This window comes from Felis catus, chromosome B1, assembly GCF_018350175.1.
Source record: "Felis catus isolate Fca126 chromosome B1, F.catus_Fca126_mat1.0, whole genome shotgun sequence".
Lineage (NCBI taxonomy): Eukaryota > Metazoa > Chordata > Mammalia > Carnivora > Felidae > Felis > Felis catus.
Window position 1 is genome coordinate 171,825,670 of NC_058371.1, and position 18,953 is coordinate 171,844,622.

General features: G+C 36.7%; 1 protein-coding gene across 3 annotated transcripts in view; it reads left to right on the top strand.

The window, feature by feature from the left end:
• The window catches only part of PDS5A (PDS5 cohesin associated factor A), a 138,003-nt gene that overhangs the window by 93,443 nt on the left and 25,607 nt on the right, over window positions 1-18,953 (top strand). For all 3 annotated transcript variants that reach the window (XM_023253188.2, XM_045056453.1, XM_045056452.1), the window contains exons 21-26: window positions 190-348; window positions 2,987-3,055; window positions 4,161-4,297; window positions 7,414-7,537; window positions 7,854-8,058; window positions 8,574-8,688. In XM_023253188.2, the coding sequence (XP_023108956.1) occupies window positions 190-348; window positions 2,987-3,055; window positions 4,161-4,297; window positions 7,414-7,537; window positions 7,854-8,058; window positions 8,574-8,688 (809 nt within the window). The remainder of the gene's footprint in view (window positions 1-189; window positions 349-2,986; window positions 3,056-4,160; window positions 4,298-7,413; window positions 7,538-7,853; window positions 8,059-8,573; window positions 8,689-18,953) is intronic.

Below are 18,953 nucleotides of genomic sequence, written 5' to 3' on the forward strand. Positions count from 1 at the left end.
CATCATATTAAATTTCAGTAAGTACAATAAGAATCAAGTGTCTGATAAGGCTGAAGTTACTTTTGATCATAGCATTAGAACAGATTTGTTTGGGCACAAATTCAGGAGGGTCAGGAGCATTTACTGTTTCCATAGAATGTAGATATTTATAAAACAAAATTGGTAATTTTGACTGTTTTATTTTTATAGCCACTCAGTAGGAGTCTGAATGCTGATGTACCAGAACAACTTATAACTCCATTAGTTTCATTGGGCCACATTTCTATGTTAGCACCAGATCAATTTGCTTCCCCAATGAAATCTGTAGTAGCAAATTTTATTGTGAAAGATCTGCTAATGAATGACAGGGTAAGTTTCTAATTTAATTAAATTTAGAATAATGAGACTAAAACTATTTATATCTTCATCACAGAAACATTTCTGCCTCTCTATTTAATTTTCTTTTCCTTTTAAATTATTGCGTGTTTTCCCTCATTTATTTACTTAAATTTCCAAATGACATCCTGACTTCAGTGTAGCTATTACCAGAACTTAACATTTAAGAAAGAAAAAATGAGAACATGAGATGAATGAATCATTAAGTAAAAAATATAAATCAAGTGCTGTTATCCTAACATTTGAAGGACAATTTACTGGACTGCTAGAATTTTATCAAATGTTGTTAAAAATATAAGTAGAATTGTATTTAACATTTTGAATTGTATTTAGCATTTTGGAATATAATTACATTGCAGTTTTGGCACTAGACTCATACTCTGTTCTAGTTGCTGAAGTGTGTGGGTGGGTAGGTGCTCACAGTGTGTGTGTGCACATGCTAATTTATTAGCTCCGGGCTGGAACCCAGGAATGTATAGCTTGAAAAGGCTCCCCAAGAGATTCCTGAAACACATACCTGATTAAGAATTTACTTTACCAAGTATTAAATTGAAAATGAATGTTGAATGAAGACAAGTCTGTTTTACCTGCTGGATCATTGTTGATGACTTTCAAGGGAGTGCTATTTTATCCAGCTTACCTATTCCTTCCACGTGATCCAGTAGTCTTGGAGCCTTCGATATCCAAACTTAAAAAGAAAGACATTTTAGTGCATTCCTTCCTCTCCCTTCCCCCATTTAGATGTAATAGACAAGGATAGAAGAACATAGCCAAAGTGTCATTTCCCACTTAACACATTCAGGCTGTGTTTTGCACTGTTGATAGATGTGGCTGGTAACCAGTGTGAAATTTAAGACCCCTCTTAAATGACTTGATTGTTGATGGATTGTAGTTTAAGGTGGCTCTTTTTTGTTGTTTATGTGGTAAAATATGCATGATTTAAACTTTGGCAATTTTGCTGTTTTTAAGTGTACAATTCACTTACGTCATACACACCAGCATTCTTGTTTTTGTTGTTGGGTGGGTATTTTTGTTTTGTTTTGTTTTTTAAGAAACAAACAAGTTGAGGGGCACCTGGGTGGCTCAGTTGGTTAAGCGTCCAACTCTGGCTTTCAGCTCAGGTTATGATCTCGGGGTTTATGAGTTCAAGCCCGACGTCAGGCTCCACGCTGATAATATAGAACCTACCTGGGATTCTGTCTTTCTCTTCCTCTCTCTCTGTCCCTCCCTTGCTCGTTTGTGCTCTCTCTCACAAAATAAATAAACACTAAAAAAAAAAAAAAAAAAAAAAAAAAGTTTAATACCATGTATGCCTCCTGTATACATGGGAAATACCCAGGAAAGCCAAATAACTCTCCAAAATGACCCAAGCCACCACCTAAAATATGTACCCACATTGTTGTGTAACTGTCATCACTATTTCCAGAACTTTTTAATCTCAGACAAAAACTCTGCATTTATTAACCAGTAACCCCCACAGCCTCTGGTAAACTCTGTTGTACTTTCTTCTGACTCTGAATTTGCCTGTTCTAGATACCTCTCATCATACAATATTTGTCCTTCTGTGCCTGGTGTATTTCACTAGCATAATCATTTCAAGGTTCATTTGTGTTATGTATCAGAAGTTCATTTTATGCCAGAATAATATTGTATGTGTAGCCTACATTTTGTTTATTCATTTGTTGATGGACAGTTGGATTTTTTCCCACCTTTTGACTTTGGTGAATAATGATGAAATGAACATTTGCATCCCTGTTTTCAGATCATTTTGGATATATGCCTAGGAACGGTATTGCTGGCTCCCAAGCTCATTCTATGTTGTACTTTTTGAGGGACTGCCAAACTGTTTTCCACAGTGTCTATACCATTTTGTGTTGTTTCTTCACAGCTTTGCCAATGCTTACTCTTAGTTCTGTGTTTTTGATAATGGCCATTCTAGTGGGTATAAAGTAGTATCTCATCGTTTTGCTTTGTGTTTCACTAATGATTTGATAGACATGGCTGGCAACCAATGTGAAGACCTTCTAACAATGTAGAGGGTTTTTTTTTTTCTTTTCATGTGCTTTTGGCCATTTATGTATCTTTGGATATTTAAAGTCATTTGCACACTTTTAATTGGGTTGTTTATCGTTTCTGAGTTCTCAGAATTCTTTATATATCCTATTAAACCCTTGTCAGATATTTGCCAAATCAAACAACATGAAGATTTTCTCCTATATCTTCTAAGAGTTTTATAGTTTTAGCTCTTAAATTAAGATCTTTGATCTATTTTGAATTAATTTTGAATATAAGGTAACAATGCATCTTTATTTTTTGCTCTTGGACGTCTAATTTTTCTAGCACCATTTGTTGAAGTAATTGGTCTCAGCACCCTTGTTAAAAATCACTTAACCATATAGTTGAGGATTTTCTGCATTCTTTGTTTCCATTGGTGTATGATTTGTAGTAAGTTTTGAAATCAGGAAGCTCAAGTCCTCCAACTTTGTTCTTTTTCAAGCCCTGGTGACTTTCCTGTAGGATTCCTAGAGCACTGCATTATTCAGCATGAAAAACTTAATGAAGGAAACTTCAAAATTCTTTCTAAGAATTAAATATATTTAATTGTCTATAGTCAACAGGTGAGAAGAATGGAAAATTATGGTCTCCAGATGAAGAGGTTTCCCCTGAAGTACTAGCAAAGGTAAATTTGTGTAGGCCTTGATAACTTTTATGTTGAAATAATGAACATTCATAGATACCCTTTAACTTGACATTAAATGAGTATCAAAAGTTGTGTTTCTCAAAGAAATTGTAGTCCTCATGGAGTTACTTACATATATGTCAGCATTTTCCATTGAACTTCCTGCCTGGTGAAATAATTTCAATGAGGCTGTTTTACACAGAAATTGTTTGTAGGGTATTGATGCTCAGAAGCATCTCAGGTCTAGCCTTACTACCACTCTCTACAAAAATATGAATATTAACTTGGCAAAAGTGGATAGCTGTCATCAAATTGGTAACTTTTGATAGTTGCAAAATGTCCCTCAATAAAGCTAACTTTTAAAGTGGTAGTATTGGGTTGACAACAAGTCTTCATTATCTTAAAATCTGTTTCACATTTTGTGGCTTCATAGTCATGTTCTATCAATTCCTTTTTCCAGGTTGTCAATAAATACTGTAAATAACACCTAGATGCTTTAGCTAATTTTTCCATGTGTATTGGTAGCAGTCTTTTGAGTGTAAACCTCCAAGTAATTATGACCACAAATAATTAGGGAATCTCCTAATTTTATATTTCAGGATAGTCACACAGCATCACACTTCATAATTTCTTCAAAATAGTTTTTTCAGTACTACAAAAAATAGTAAAGTCTATCTAAATGGCACATTTTAATCACTGTAACAGGTATAGTTTAAATAGTTATTTTTTAAAAATGTATTTTCAAATAATTTGAAGTTTTGGGGCAGTGTGAAAAGCCTGAGATCAAGAGCCAGACTTTGGGCAAGTTATCTATTATAGTAATGTGTCCTAGTTGCCTTATCTGTTGGAAATGAAAATACCTCCCTTGTAGAATTGTTTGGGACATCAAATAGGTTAAAACATTTACAGCTCTGAGAAAAGTGCCTATTATAGATTCAACAAGATAAATATTCTTATTGCTATGGTTATTATCCTACAGACTTGTTTCATAAAACATATTTACCAGCAATTAAGCAACCTCATTAATCTAATTAACATAAATTAACCTTCCCTTTAATTGAAATTTTAAGTTCCATTCTTTTTTTAGCATGTTAATATTTTATAGGTACAGGCAATTAAACTTCTGGTAAGGTGGCTGTTGGGTATGAAAAACAACCAGTCTAAATCTGCCAATTCAACTCTTCGATTATTATCAGCGATGTTGGTTAGTGAGGGTGACCTGACAGAGCAAAAGAGAATCAGGTGAGATTTTTCTTCCTTTCCAATTTTTACAGCTCAAAATGTTAGTAGAACTTACATAGGAATTATTTGCCTAATTAATATTGAATGTTGTAATTGTACCATATGCTTTGGGATCAGAACTGATGTACTCGAGGTTTACATCTCAAGCATAATGGAATGTTTCTTTTCATTTTAAAGACCAGACTTTTTCCAGGAAACTTTTAATCATAATCACTATGTATTACAGTTGCCTTCAACATTTGGTTCACTTAAGCAAATACCTGTTGAAATACTGCTCTTTGCAAAACACATGAAAAGCATTGCAGAGAAAACATAAGATTCAGTTTCTACCTTTCACCCTGTATTATAGTAATGGAACAAGTGGAGTGACAGTACTGTGAATTGAATGCAAGTTTCAGTGGAGGTTCAAAGGAGGAAAAGTCACAGCCCTCCTGGTGGTTTGCAGAAGATTATACAAGGTTCTGCAAATGCAAAAAAAAAAAAAGCAAAAGCCACATACACATTGTTTCCATTTCTACACATTGTCACTTTGTGAAATCACTATTGCTTCTATTTGTTGTTTTGTTTTGTTTTGGGAAAGCACCAGAGGGGAAGAGGGGCTGAAGGAAAGAGAGAGAACCTCATGCAGGCTCCATGCCCAGCACAGAGCCGGCTGTAGTGCTCCATCTCACAATCATGAGATCATGACCTGAGCCTACTGAGCCACTCGTGTGCCCCATATTCCTTTTAAGATGAAAATAAAAGCCAGATTTTTCATGATCCGTGTTTGTTTCAATTCTTGATTTACTACAGTCCAGGAGTACCAGCAGATAAAACTTCAGAGTTCTACTTGTGATGTTTTCCTACTTTAAAATGTTTTATTACAAGACAGATTTAAGTATTCATGTATGCATTGAGTATTGAGCACTGTCATCCTAGGTACTGCTATGCTTGTTTTAAAGGTATAAAATCTCTCCTTCTAAGGAATATGCATTCTAGTGGAGGAGATAAGAAATGAGCAATTTCAGTAGAGATGCTGAATGGTTTGATAAACTGAAGAAAACCATGAGAAATTATCTTTCTCATAGAATAAGCCAAGGGTAGCTTTGTAGGAACAGATTAGAAGATTAGAGCTAAGTTAGCAATAATGAGAAGTTTTAAATTGGGGGAATCTATGTACAGTGTATGGCAAAGGCTTAATAATGAGCTCTTTATAAATTAGTGATAAACAGGATACCCACTAGAGATGAAGACTACAAATTATCAGTTTACCTTTTTAAAAATGTTTAACATTGTATGGAGCCTGCTTGGGATTCTGGTCCCTCCCTTCCCCCATCTCAAAAATAAATAAAACATTTTTTTTTAATCATTTATATTCACTAGGAAAAGGACACTTCTCTCTTCTATTTCCCCACTCTTTCCTTTTACCCACATTCAAATAACATGAGCAAAACTTTTCTAAAAAATAAAAATGAATGTTTAATATCACTAAATATAATAAATGCAGTTTAAACATGGTGATACCTCTTGCCTGTCAATCAACAAAAAGTTTTTAAAGCCATCACTGCTTCACAGGATCAGGGAAATGGCTTCCCTCCTTACTCCTGTGAATATAAATTAGCAGAGTCTTGGCAGGACAGTTTGGCATTTTGGGTATAGTTCCCTATAAATGTTACCCTTTGACTATTTTTATACTCATGAAATATAAGAGAATCATACAAAAATGTGTATATGAACATATTTTCAGCATTTTTTTTATCATCACAGAAAATAGGGGAATGGTTAACTATGGAACACATGTCATGAAATATTAGGCAGATCTAAATTAGGTGTTACATATCCTATGCTAATTGTACACTAATGTAACCATGCTATGTAAATTTAGCTTGGGCTCTAGAATCAGAAACTTATACAACTCTATACTCCATTTACTAGCTGTGTGAACTTGTATAAATCACTTTTCTAAACCTGTTTCCTCATAGAGTGAAAATTAAATAAAGCCTGTGAAGTGTTCACTCACTGCCTAACAGAGTTAAGTACCCAGATGGTAGTTGTTTATTTTTTAATCCCTGAATCATTTGAGTCAGAAGCCATTTGAAGTTCTCTCAAAAATACCTATGTTCAGGACACCTGGGTGGCTCAGTCGGTTGAGTGTCCAACTCTTGGCTTTGGCTCAGGTCATGATCCCAGGGTCATGGAATCGAGCCCCACATCAGTCTCTGTGCTGAGTGTGGATCCTGCTTAAGATTCTTGCTCTCCCTTCCTCTACCCCTCTCCCCAGCTCATGTTCTCTCTCTTAAAAAAAAAAAATAAAATAAAATAATAATAATAATAATAATAATAATAATAATAATAATACCAGTGTTCACTTTGACAATCCTCCTGTCCAAGAGTGCAATGTTTTCTTGTACGATAATAATGGACTCAGCCAGCTTTCCTCATTTCCTAAAGTCTTTAAATATCATAACCATGCTATGTTTCACATAGAAGTTGAAAGAAGACTGTCCTTTCATCTCATCCATTGTCACATTTTACCATTTAGGAAATAAAAAACTACTGGGCGGGATGGTAGTGCTCAACCTCCTGGGGTTTTTTTGCTACAAAACAAAGTCTGCCCCAGAGACTAGTACCCCAAATAGACACTGGCTCTCAGTTCATATCTTTTCCCTTGTCTGCTACCTCCTTTTCCGTGGTATAAATCACCTCCTAATGGCTATATATGCATTTAAAAACTGTGGGAAATAGATTTGATATGATAGGTGGTTTAATCAGTTGTCTACAATGAATGTGTATTCCTCTTAAAATGAGGAATACTGTTCCTGATGTAAATGGTTCTTCCCAGCATTACACTTAGTGTAGTTGCAAATCATAAGCAGGGCTGTTTGTCTATGTATGGTAGAGGATCTAGGCTAGAACATAACTAAAAATGAAGGCAGATAAATTTATTAGTCACAATGATTTGAGCCTTTTTCCCCGTGTTGAGTTCAAGAACTAAAAGTAGCTTTCCCATATTTATACATTATGTCATTTTAAGCATAAGTTATGCTAAAGATCGTAACACTCAAAAAGGGACCAAAGCATTGTTATGAATGATAATGGTTATAGGAAATGTTTATTTCTTTTTTGTTTGTTTATAGTAAATCTGATATGTCTCGCTTGCGATTAGCTGCTGGTAGTGCCATAATGAAGCTTGCTCAGGAACCTTGTTACCATGAAATTATAACCCCCGAACAGTTTCAGCTCTGTGCACTTGTTATTAATGTAAGTAATCATCTTATTTTTGTCAGTTACTTTCCCTTCAAAGTTAAGTACATTTACCTTCTATGGATACAGATCCATTTACTGTGTGCACAAACAGAATTTGTATTACAACTATTCTAACTAAATATCTTATACATATTGTTATTTATTTCCCCCAAGTATAACTATGATCTTTTTTTAATGAAGGCATTCAGAATAAACTGCTGCTTGGTAAATGTTTGCCAATTTTTTTTCTTAATGAAATGAGGTTATTTTGTCATAGTTTTAAAGGTACTAGTATTTTTATTTAAGTATTTTTGGTTTTCTGCTGCTGTAGGATGAGTGCTACCAAGTAAGACAGATATTTGCTCAGAAGTTGCATAAGGCACTTGTGAAGTTACTACTCCCATTGGAGTACATGGCGATCTTTGCCTTGTGTGCCAAAGATCCTGTGAAGGAGAGAAGAGCACATGCACGACAGTGTTTACTAAAAAATATCAGTATACGCAGGGAGTACATTAAACAGAATCCCATGGCTACTGGTAAGTAATTTTGAAAGCTCTCAGTGTGCAAACATATCTTGTCAATGTACCAACTTGGGGGGTGCAGGGGGTTTATTTCCTATATTTCTATTGTAGTTAATAATAACGCTAGGATTTTTATAGGATGCTGTCACTATAGTTGTGATGTATTTAACATATTAAATCTGGTTTCTAGGTCCTGTTTATAATGTATGAAACTGTTTGGGGGAATTACATTTTTCTTATGGGATCAGCAGTGTGGCTTGATTTAAACACATTGCTCAGATGTCAGAGAGTAAAGAATTACTTTCCTAGCTTTACCAAGGACTCACTATATAATCTCAAATTATCCTTTTGGCTTTAATAGCTTTCCACATTGAAATAAAAGTGTTTCAGTATCCTCTAGATACCATGTTGCCTCTAATTTTAAAATAAATCAGGAAAAAGATGGAAACTGAAGTGGATAGAAAGCAAACTAGAGAGGGATTTTATAAAAGCTCTTATTACTGTTGTTGATAATAATGTTTTCACTTTAGAGAAATTATTATCACTGTTGCCTGAATATGTAGTTCCATACATGATTCACCTGCTAGCGCATGATCCAGATTTTACAAGATCACAAGATGTTGACCAGCTTCGTGATATTAAAGAGTAAGTCATGTAGAATTTCAAGAATTCTACAAGTTATTTTTACTTTTTAATAAGATACCAAATATTTTTCCTGTTACTGTTCCCATTAGAATAAAAACTTCTCTGTGGTTTTATTTCTTATAAATTATTGTTTCAGGGCGCCTGGGTGGCGCAGTCGGTTAAGCGTCCGACTTCAGCCAGGTCACAATCTCGCGGTCCGTGAGTTCGAGCCCCGCGTCAGGCTCTGGGCTGATGGCTCGGAGCCTGGAGCCTGGTTCCGATTCTGTGTCTCCCTCTCTCTCTGCCCCTCCCCCGTTCATGCTCTGTCTCTCTCTGTCCCAAAAATAAATAAACGTTGAAAAAAAAAATTTTTTAAAATATATATATTGTTTCATCTTAGAAAATTTTTCCATCTAACAAGCTCTTTTTGGTTCTTCTGATTGTTTCCTATTTGCTGTCAGCTGTGTCTTTAAAATAGGCTGGTTTGGGGGCACCTGGGTGGCTCAGTCAGCTAAGCCCCCAACTTCAGCTCAGGTCATAATCTGACAGTTCGTGAGTTCGAACCCTGCATCAGGTTCTGTGCTAACAGCTCAAAGCCTGGAGCCTACTTTGGATTCTGTGTCTCCCTCTCTGCCCCACCCTCCTGCGCACGTGCTCTCTCTCAAAAATAAATAAACATTTAAAAAATTGACAAAAAAAAAAATATGATTTTGAAGTGCCTGGGTGGCTCAGTCGGTTAAGCGTCCGACTTCAGCTCAGGTCGTGATCTCACGGTTTGTGAGTTTGAGCCCCATGTTGGGCTCTGTCCTGACAGCTGGGAGCCTAGAGCCTGCTTCGGATTCTGTGTCTCCTTCTGTCTCTGCTCCTCCCCCGCTCACACTCTGTCTCTCTCTCTCAAAGATAAACATTAAAAAAAAATTTTTTTTTTTTTTTTTTTTTTTAAATAAAAGTATGGCTTTTTTGAGAGGCGCCTGGGTGGCTCAGCCAGGTGAGCATCTGACTCTTGATTTTTGTGTAGGTCATGATCTCACAGTTGTGAGTTCAAGCCCCACATTGGGTTCCATGCTGACAGTGAGGAGCCTGCTTGGGATTCTCTGTTTCCCTGTCTCTCTGCCCCTCCCCTTCTCTCTGTCTCTCTCTTTCTCAAAATAAATAAACATTAAAAAATATAATAATGGAAGTATTATGATTTTTGTATGTATGTCATTAAACCTTATTCCTAATCTTATTTAAGGTTGTAATCAACATTTATCTATGCCTGCTATAGCTTTTGTCACTGAAATTGTGTCAGTATCTTAACTGGAAGAGATGTTATCTTGTCCAACATTACTGTTAAGCATTGGACTATGAGCTCCTTACATTTTGAAGCCTTGTCATTTCATTATTGTTGCTTCCAACACATTATTCCAGTAATACTGTCTTTCTGTAACTAAAAACTTCTCTGGCCTTCAATTACCTTATTCATAAAATGAAGGAGATAAAATAGATAACTCCTAAAATGTCTTCTAATTCTAATTTTTGTTTATTTTTTTAATTGTTTACATTTGTATTTACAATTTTTTTTTCTTTAAAAACTTTGAGTTTGGGGTTTCCCAGAAAACACTTCCATAAAATAAAAACCTGATGTATGTGTTTGCCTAGAACGTGAGGTCTATGTCAGAGAACATTTTAGCTGTATTTCAGTTGCAAAGCAGTCATGTGAAAGAAGGACTAGACTTAAGAGAAGAAGCTATAACACGGGAAGGAGAGTACTGATGTACAAGAAGTAATTGGAGTTAGAATTGAAATCACTGGCACTTTTTGTTCTGTCTAGTATGCAACATTTTTAATATCGTTAAGCAATTATTTTAAGTTTTCATGTAAATTAAAGTGTTAAATAATATGTTTTTCAAACTGGTTATTTAACTTTGTGGAAATTATTAATTTATTGTGTCGCTATTTGCTTTAGCTATTCAGGATCTTTTATGGTTTCATAAAAATTTTAGAATTATTTCTTTAGAAAAATGCCATTGGAATATTGATAAGGATTGTATTGAATCTGTAGGCTGCTGTGAATAGCTTGGACATTTTAACAATATTCTTCCAGTCCATGAACACAAAATATCTTTCTATTTATTTGTGCATTCTTCAATATCTTTCATGTCTTCTAGTTTTCAGTATGGGTCAGAAGCATGACTGTGGTCAAAAAAAGATAGCTGTAGAGGCATCTGGATGGCTCAGTCGGTTAAGCATCCGACTGCGGCTCAGGTCATGATCTCACAGTTCGTGAGTTCGAGCCCCGCATCGGGCTCTGTGCTGACAGCTTAGAGCCTGGAGCCTGCTTCGAATTCTATGTCTTCCTCTCTCTCTGTCCCTCCCCCACTCATGTTCGGTCTCTCTCTCTCTCTCTCTCCTTCAAAAATAAATAAAAACATTAAAAAAAATTTTTTTTAAAGAAAGAAAAGATAGCTTTATAACATGAGAAATTGAGGGAGGGTCATATAATCTATCAAAATTACTTTTTTATTCCCTTTATAATACTTTTTTATTCTCTTCTTTACCAAAATGATATGTAGCCATACTTTAAAATACATAGGATTAAATTCAGTCTATCAATAACCATTATACTGTTTTGGGAATCAGTCAGTCTTGAGTAACAGGAGTGTTTATCTCTTTATGGACTCTTAAGAATTAATTGAATCAGAAAGATTTATTTTAGTTACAAAAGACAATTTAAGTTTTTCATTTGCCATATTTTAGTTACAATATATTTAACATTAACATTAGAAGTTTCAGTTCCTTGGCATTACTATTATTTTTTTTTTAACGTTTATTCATTTTTGAGAGAGTGAGAGAGAGAGCGCGCACAAGTGGGGGAGTGGCATAGAAAGGGAGACACAGGATCCGAAGCAGGCTCCAGGCTCTGAGTTGTCAGCACAGAGCCTGACCCAGGGCTCGAACTCACAAACCACGAAGTCATGACCTGAGCTGAAGTCTGACCCTTAACTGACTAAGCCACCTAGGCAACCTGGTATTACTATTATTTTACTTTGAAAATGATCCCTAACCACCTCCTTATCCCTAAGAAAAAGAGTGAGAAAATGTCCTGATGTTTTACATTGTGTGGGATTAGTTGGGAGAATTTTATGTATTCTAACTGGAATTGTGTTAATTCATCCTTATATTTTTGAGACTCTTCAGTTGCTGTATTAAAGAAATGCAGTATTATAGGGGCCCCTGGGTGGCTCAGTCGGTTAAGCATCCGACTTCGGCTCAGGTCATGATCTCGCAGTCTGTGAGTTCGAGCCCCGCATCAGGTTCTGTGCTGACAGCTCAGAGCCTGGAGCCTGCTTCAGATTCTCTGTCTCCCTCTCTCTCTGCCCCTCCTTTGCTCATGCTCTGTCTCTATCAAAAATAAATATTAAAAAAATTTAAGAAATGCAGTATTATATAATGATTTGAGCTTGGATTGTGTCACCAAATAGATTTGTGCGCAAATTCTACCATTGTACCAGTTGTGTGAACTTACTTCATATCACTTAATTTGTCTATGCTTTAATGTTCATATTTGTAAAATTATAATAAGTTGTGAGGATTGATTGAAGGAGATAGTATGTGTAAAATAAACAGTGGTTGGCATATTAAAAAAAAAATCTTTCACCTTATTGGCTAACTATACTCCTGGTTGTTACTCTTTTTGATGCAATTATAAATGGGAATGTTTTCTTAATTTATTTTTCTAAATTTATTAGTGTAAAAATGCAGCAGATTTTTGTGTATTGATTTTGTTTTCTGCAACTTTAATTTGTTCTAACAGTTTTTTGATGGAGTCTTTAGGGTTTTTTATGTATAATATCATCTTATCTGCAGCTAATGACAGTTTTACTTCTTTTCCAGTTGGATGCCTTTTATTTCTTTTTCTTGCCTAATTGTTCTGGCTAGGACTTCCAAATACTTTGTAAATAAAAGTGGTAAAGACATCTTTGTCTTGTTCCTGATCTTAGAAGAAAAGCTTTCAGCTTTTCACCATTGAGAATGAAGTTATATGTGGTCTTTATTATGTTGAAGTATGTTCTTTCTATAATCACTTTGTTGAGAGTTTTTATCATAAATATATGTTGAATTTTGTTAAGAACTTTTTCTGCATCAATTAGAGATGATCATGATTTGTATTCTTCATTTTGTTAATGTGATATACCACATTGATTCACTTTTGGATGTTGAACCATCCTTGCATCCCTGGAATAAATCCCACTCAGTCATGGTGTATGATCCTTTTAATGTATTGTTGAATTCAGTTTGCTAATATTTTATTGAGGGTTTTTGCATCTATGCTTATCAGGAATATTGGCCTGTAGCTTCCTTTCTTGTGGCATCCTTGTCTGGTTTTGGTATCAGGATAATTGCTGGCCTTGTAAACTGATTTTGGAAGAGAGTCCTCCTCTTTTTTGGACAAATTTGAAAAGGATTGATATTAATTCTTCTTTGAATGTGTGGTACAATTCACCAGTGAAGCTCTGTGGTCTTAGACTTTTGCTTGTTGGAAGGTTTTCAGTTACTAATTCAATTTCCTTTCTAGTAATTGGTCTTTCACGTTTTGTTTCTTCATGATTGAGTCTTGGTAAGTTGTATATTGCTAGGAATTTATCCATTTCTTCTAGGTTGTCTAGTTTGTTAGCATCTAATTTTTCATAGCATTCTCTTATGATCCTTTGTATCTCTGTGGTATCAGTCATAAATCTCCTTTCATTTCTGAGTCCTCTTTTTTGTTTTTTCTTGGTCGGTCTAGCTAAAGGTTTGTCAATTTTGTTTACCTTTTTTTTTTTTTTTTTTTTTAAATGTTTTAGTTATTTTTGAGAGAGAGAGAAAGAGAGCGTGGGAGGGGCAGAAAAAGGGAGACACAAAATCTGAAGCAGGCTCCAGGCTCCAAACGGTCATCAGTACAGAGCCCAACGCAGAGCTCAAACCCACAAACTGTGAGATCATGACCTGAGCCAAAGTCAGATGCTCAGTTGACTGAGCCACCCAGGTGCCCTAATTTTGTTTATCTTTTCACAGAACCAGCTCTAGTCTCATCAGTTTTTTTTCTTGTCATTTTCTCTATTTCGTTTATTTCTGCTCTAATTTTTGTTATTTTCTTTACTTCTAACTTTGGGCTTCATTTGTTCTTTTTTCTCCTGGTTCTTTGAGGTGTAAAATTAGTTTGTGACTTTTTATGTTTCTTGAGGTAGGCGTTTAGTGCTATGAACTTCCCTGTTAGAACTGCTTTTGCTTCATCCCAGAAATTTTGGTATGTTTCCATTTTGTTGGTCTCAAGGTATATCTTTTATTTTTCTTTTGATTTCTTCTTTGACTCATTGGTTATTCAATAGCATGTTGTTGAATCTGTACATATTTGTGAATTTTTCAGTTTTCTTAGTGTAACTTTGTGGTTCCGTGTCATTGTAATCAGAAAAGATGCTTGATACCATTTCAGTCTTAAACTCATTAAGACTTATTTGTGTCAGGGTGCATAGATAGCTTAGGTAGTTGAGCGTTCGGCTTCGGCTCAGGTCATGATCTCACAGTTGGTGAGTTTGAGCCCTGCATCGGGCTCACTGCTGTCAGCACAGAGCCCAATTCAGATCCTCTGTCTCCCTGTCTCTCCGTTCCACCCCACTCACTGTCTCTCTCCCTCTCTCTGAAAAATAAACATTTAAAAAAAAAAAAAAAAGACTTGCTTTGTGGCCTAACATATGATCTAACTTGGAAAATGTTCCATGTGCACTTAAGAAAAATGTGTATTTGTTGCTTTTATATGGAATGTTCTGTAAATATCTGTTAAGACCATCTGGTCTAACATGTCGTTTAAGACTGATGTCGTCTTACTGGTTTTTCTGCCTGGATGATCTATTCATTGATATAATTGGGGTATTAGAGTCCCTATATATTATGAATTGTAATAATTATATAAATACTATTTTATTTCTGTTTCTCTTTTTAGGTCTGCTAATATTTGCTTTATATATTTAGGTCTTTCTGTGTTGGGTACATAAATATTTACAAAGGCCCCTTTCTCATTTTGTAACACCCTTTTTTGTGTCTTATTACAGTCTTTGTTTTAAAGTGTATTTTGTCTAGGGGGCTCATTGGGTTAAATGTCGAACTCTTGATCTCACCTCAGGTCTTGATCTCAGAGTCATGAGTTGAAGCCCCATGTTAGGCTCCGTGCTGGATGTGAAGCCTACTGAAAAAAATAAAGTGTATTTTGTCTGATAACAATTGTAGCTACTAAAGCTTTATTTTGGTTTCTATTTACATGTAATATCTTTTTCCATCTCTTCACTTTCACCGGATGTGTTTCTTGTAGGCAGCATATAGATGAGTCTTGTTTTTTTATCCGTTTAGCCATTCTGTGTTTTTTGATTGGAGAATTTAATCCATTTACATTCAAGGTAATTATTGATAAGTATGTGCTTATTGCCATTTTGTTAATTGTTTTTGTAGTTTCCTTCTGTTCCTTTCTTTCACTTACTTTCTTTGTGGTTTGATGACTTTCTTTAGTGGTATGCTTATATTCCTTCCCCTTTATCTTTTGTGTATTTACTATAGGTTTTTATTTTGTAGTTACCATGATGCTTACATATAAAAACTTAACAACAGTCTGTTTTAAGTTGATAACAACTTACTTGATTCCATTCTAAATCTCAACGTTTTAACTCCTCCTTACATTTTATGTTTTGATGTCACATTTTGCATCTTTTTATCTTATATATCTTTTAACTAATTATTGAGTCATTTATTTTTACTACTTTCGTCTTTTAACCTTCATACTAGCTTTATAAGTAATTAGTCTACTACCTGACCTCTATTATTTATTTACCTTTCCAGTGATATTATTTCACATGTGTTCTTATTACTAATTAGGGTTCTTTTCTACTTATAGAAATCCCTTTAACATTTCTTTCACTACCGGTTTAGTGGTGATGAACTCCTTTTAGCTTTTACTTTTCTGGAAAACTGTTTCTCTCTCCTTCCATTCCAAAAGATAATCTTGGCAGGTAGAGTATTCTTGGTTGGAAGTTGTTTTCTTTCAGCTCTTTGAATATGTCACACCACTTCCTCCTTGCCTGGAAAGTTTGTGTTGAAAAATTTATTGATAGTCTTATAGGGGGGTTCCCTTATATGTAACATTTTTTTTCTTTTGTTGCTCATAATATTCTCTTCTTTAACTTTTGACACTTTATTGTTTTGTTTTTTTAAGTTTATTTATTTTGAGAGAGAGTGCATATGCTCAGGAGAGGCAGAGAGAGAATGTCAAATAGGCTCTGCACTGTCAGCCCAATGTGGTGTTACAACTCCCAAACTGTGAGATCATAACCTGAGCCTAAACCAAGAGTCAGATGCTGAACCAACTGAGTCACCCAGGAGACTCTGTTTTATTGTTTTGGTTTTTTAAGAGAAAGAAAGCATGAGTGCATGTGAGTGGGGGAGGAGAAGAGGGAGGGAGAGAGAGAGAATCTCAGGCTCCACGCCTGGTGTAGAGCCCAGTGCAGGGCTTGATCTCAAGACCATGAGATCATGACCTGAGCCAAAATCAAGAGTCAGACATTTAACCAATTAAGCCACCCAGGTGCCCCAAAACTTTTTAATTAAAAAAAAAAAATTTTTTTTAGAGACCACGTGAGCCAGGGAGAGGAAAGGGGTGGGGGGGGGGGGGAGAGAATGAGAGAATATCCTAAGCAGGCTCCACACTCAGTGCAGAGCCTAGTGCGGAGCTCCATTCCATGACCTGGGGATCATGACCTGAGCTGAAATCAAGAGCCAGATGCTTACTCAACTGAGCCACCCAGGCGCCCCTTGACATTTTGATTGTAATGTGTCTTGGTGTAGGCCTCTGGGTTCAAATATTTTAGAACTCTAGGCATCCTGGATCTGGTGTCTGTTTCCTTCCCTACATTCAGGAAGTTTTCAGTCATATTTCTTCAGAAAAGGTTTCTGCCTTTCTTTCCTTTTCTTCTGGAAGGTCTGCAAGGCAAATATTAGTCCGTTTGAATCCTTTAATTTCCTTAAGCTGTTTTCACTTTTTTTTTCCATTTATTTTTCTTTTTGCTCTTCTGATGGGGTGCATTCCTCCTCCTTATCTTTAGATTGATCCATATTTTCTGTTTCATATCTAGTCTGCTGTTGAACCCCTGTATTGTATTTTTCAATTCTTTAATTGTATTCTTCAGCTCTGGTTTCTGTTTAGTACTTTGTTATAATTTCATCCCTGTTAAAGTTCTTACTGTTCATCCATGCTGCTCCCCAGTTTGGTGAGCATTTTATGACCATTACTTTGAACTCCATCAGTTTACTTCTCTTCCTTTGGATAAGGCTTTTTTTATGAGGTTTTATCTTACTCTTTCATTTGGAACATATTCCTGAATTTCTTCATTTTGCTTGACCCTCTGTATTGGTTTCTGTATAGTATATGAAACAACATCTCTTCCAGTTTTGAAGGAATGACCTTATGGAGGAGTTGAACCTTTTCATTCAGCTCTACCCCATTTCTTGATCATCTCTCAAAACTTTGTGCTTGTCCAAGCAACCTGTTATATCTTTAATAGCTCCCAATAGTTAAGGATGTGCCAAGATCTGTCAGTGTCCCATAATGGAGGATCTCTGTACCTAGATTCATACTGACTGGAAGCCAGACCTTTAGGCAGCTGCTTTTATTTAAAAGTATGCAGATACAGAGCCACCTGGGTGGCTCAGTCAGTTAAGCATTTGACTCTTGATCTCAGCTCAGATCTTGATCTCAGGGTCATGAGTTCAGGCCCTGTATTGGGCTCTGCACTGAGTGTGAAGCCTGCCTACATACATACATACATACATACATACATACATACATACATACAAACATACATAATTAAATAAAGTTAAATAAAATTGAATGAATGCATGCAGATATATCCAGTCCTGAGGAGCCACAAGCATAAACCTCACCACCAGAGCCAAGCAATCCTGAGGTATGTCCCCTAGGTGGCAAAAAGTCGGGTTCTAAACGAGTCTATGAGCACCTTTCTGGGAGATACCGACAAACTGGAGAAGGACTGAGAGCACCAGGGTGGCATTGATAGCCTGAGTTCCTTTGGAAGCACCATAGGCCACTAAATGTAGGCCAGACCTGAGTCCTGCCCCTAGTCCAAAGCTCCAGTACAGGCAAAGTGGCCTCTTCACAGAAAAACTTAGAGTATACCTCAGTCTGCTGCCTATGCAGTGTCCTGAGGGTGGTAGCCTGCCAAAGGCAGTCCCTCCGATTACCACAGTCCGTTGGGACCCAAGAATGCAAGCCGTTCCAGCCAACAGAGCCGGGTGATTAAGGGTTGTCCCCCAAACATAAGGCACCAGACTCCAAGCTCTCTTCCAGGAAACACTGGTGGAGGGTGAGTCTGAAGATAGTGCCTGCCCTCTGAGGTCTCTGGAAAGGATTTCAGTCAGCCTCTAGATGATTGCTTTGTTTAGAAGCCTGACCCTTAGGCCACAGTTATGATGATTAGCTTATAGGCTTACTTCTCAGAAAGACCCAGCTCCTGGGTCAGTGGCCTCTTGCTGTGCCCTGTAGGGTGATAGCTGGTAGCACATTGGCTACCGTCCTTTGGGACTCATGAATAGAAGCCCCACTGGCCACCAGAGTTAGTTGATGTAGAGCTGTCCCTTGGCAGCAGTCACAAAAATTGGGGCGCCAGCAAAGGTTATGAACTTCTTTCTGGGTGATTATTACATTCCCCTGTGACCAGAAACACAAGCCCCTCTGTTCTTCCAGAGCCAGGTGTTCTAGAAATGTTCCCGTGGGCAGCACCCACAGAAGGCACAAGACAAATGTAAAGGTTCCCTTCTGGAAGCTACTGGTCCTCTAGAGCACAGCAAAGGGAGAATGCAAAGATGGCAGTCACCAGTCTCCGTCCCTGGAGAGTGTTCCAGCAGCCTCCTAGATATGTAAGTTACATTAGATGCCTGCCCCTCAAGTTGAGGTTATAAGCAGGTTAGCTTTCTTTACTCTGAGCTGCCTGTGAGTTGGGCCCTGGAGTGGGTCCATTCCAGCATATGAACCCTTTAAGAGGCATTTCTCAGATTGCTGCAGACTTGTGGGTCCCAGTATCTGTAGAATATTTTGGGGACTCCTCTCTCAAGTTCATGTCTTAGAAGTTGGGTGCCCAGTGTGGGGTTTTAACATTTCACTCTTCAGAGAGAAGCTCCGTTCCCTCACAATTATGGGTCACAGCAACAGGGGTGGGGTTTATGGCGAGATTGTATCCCAGTCTCTCCTCCCCACTTTGATATGT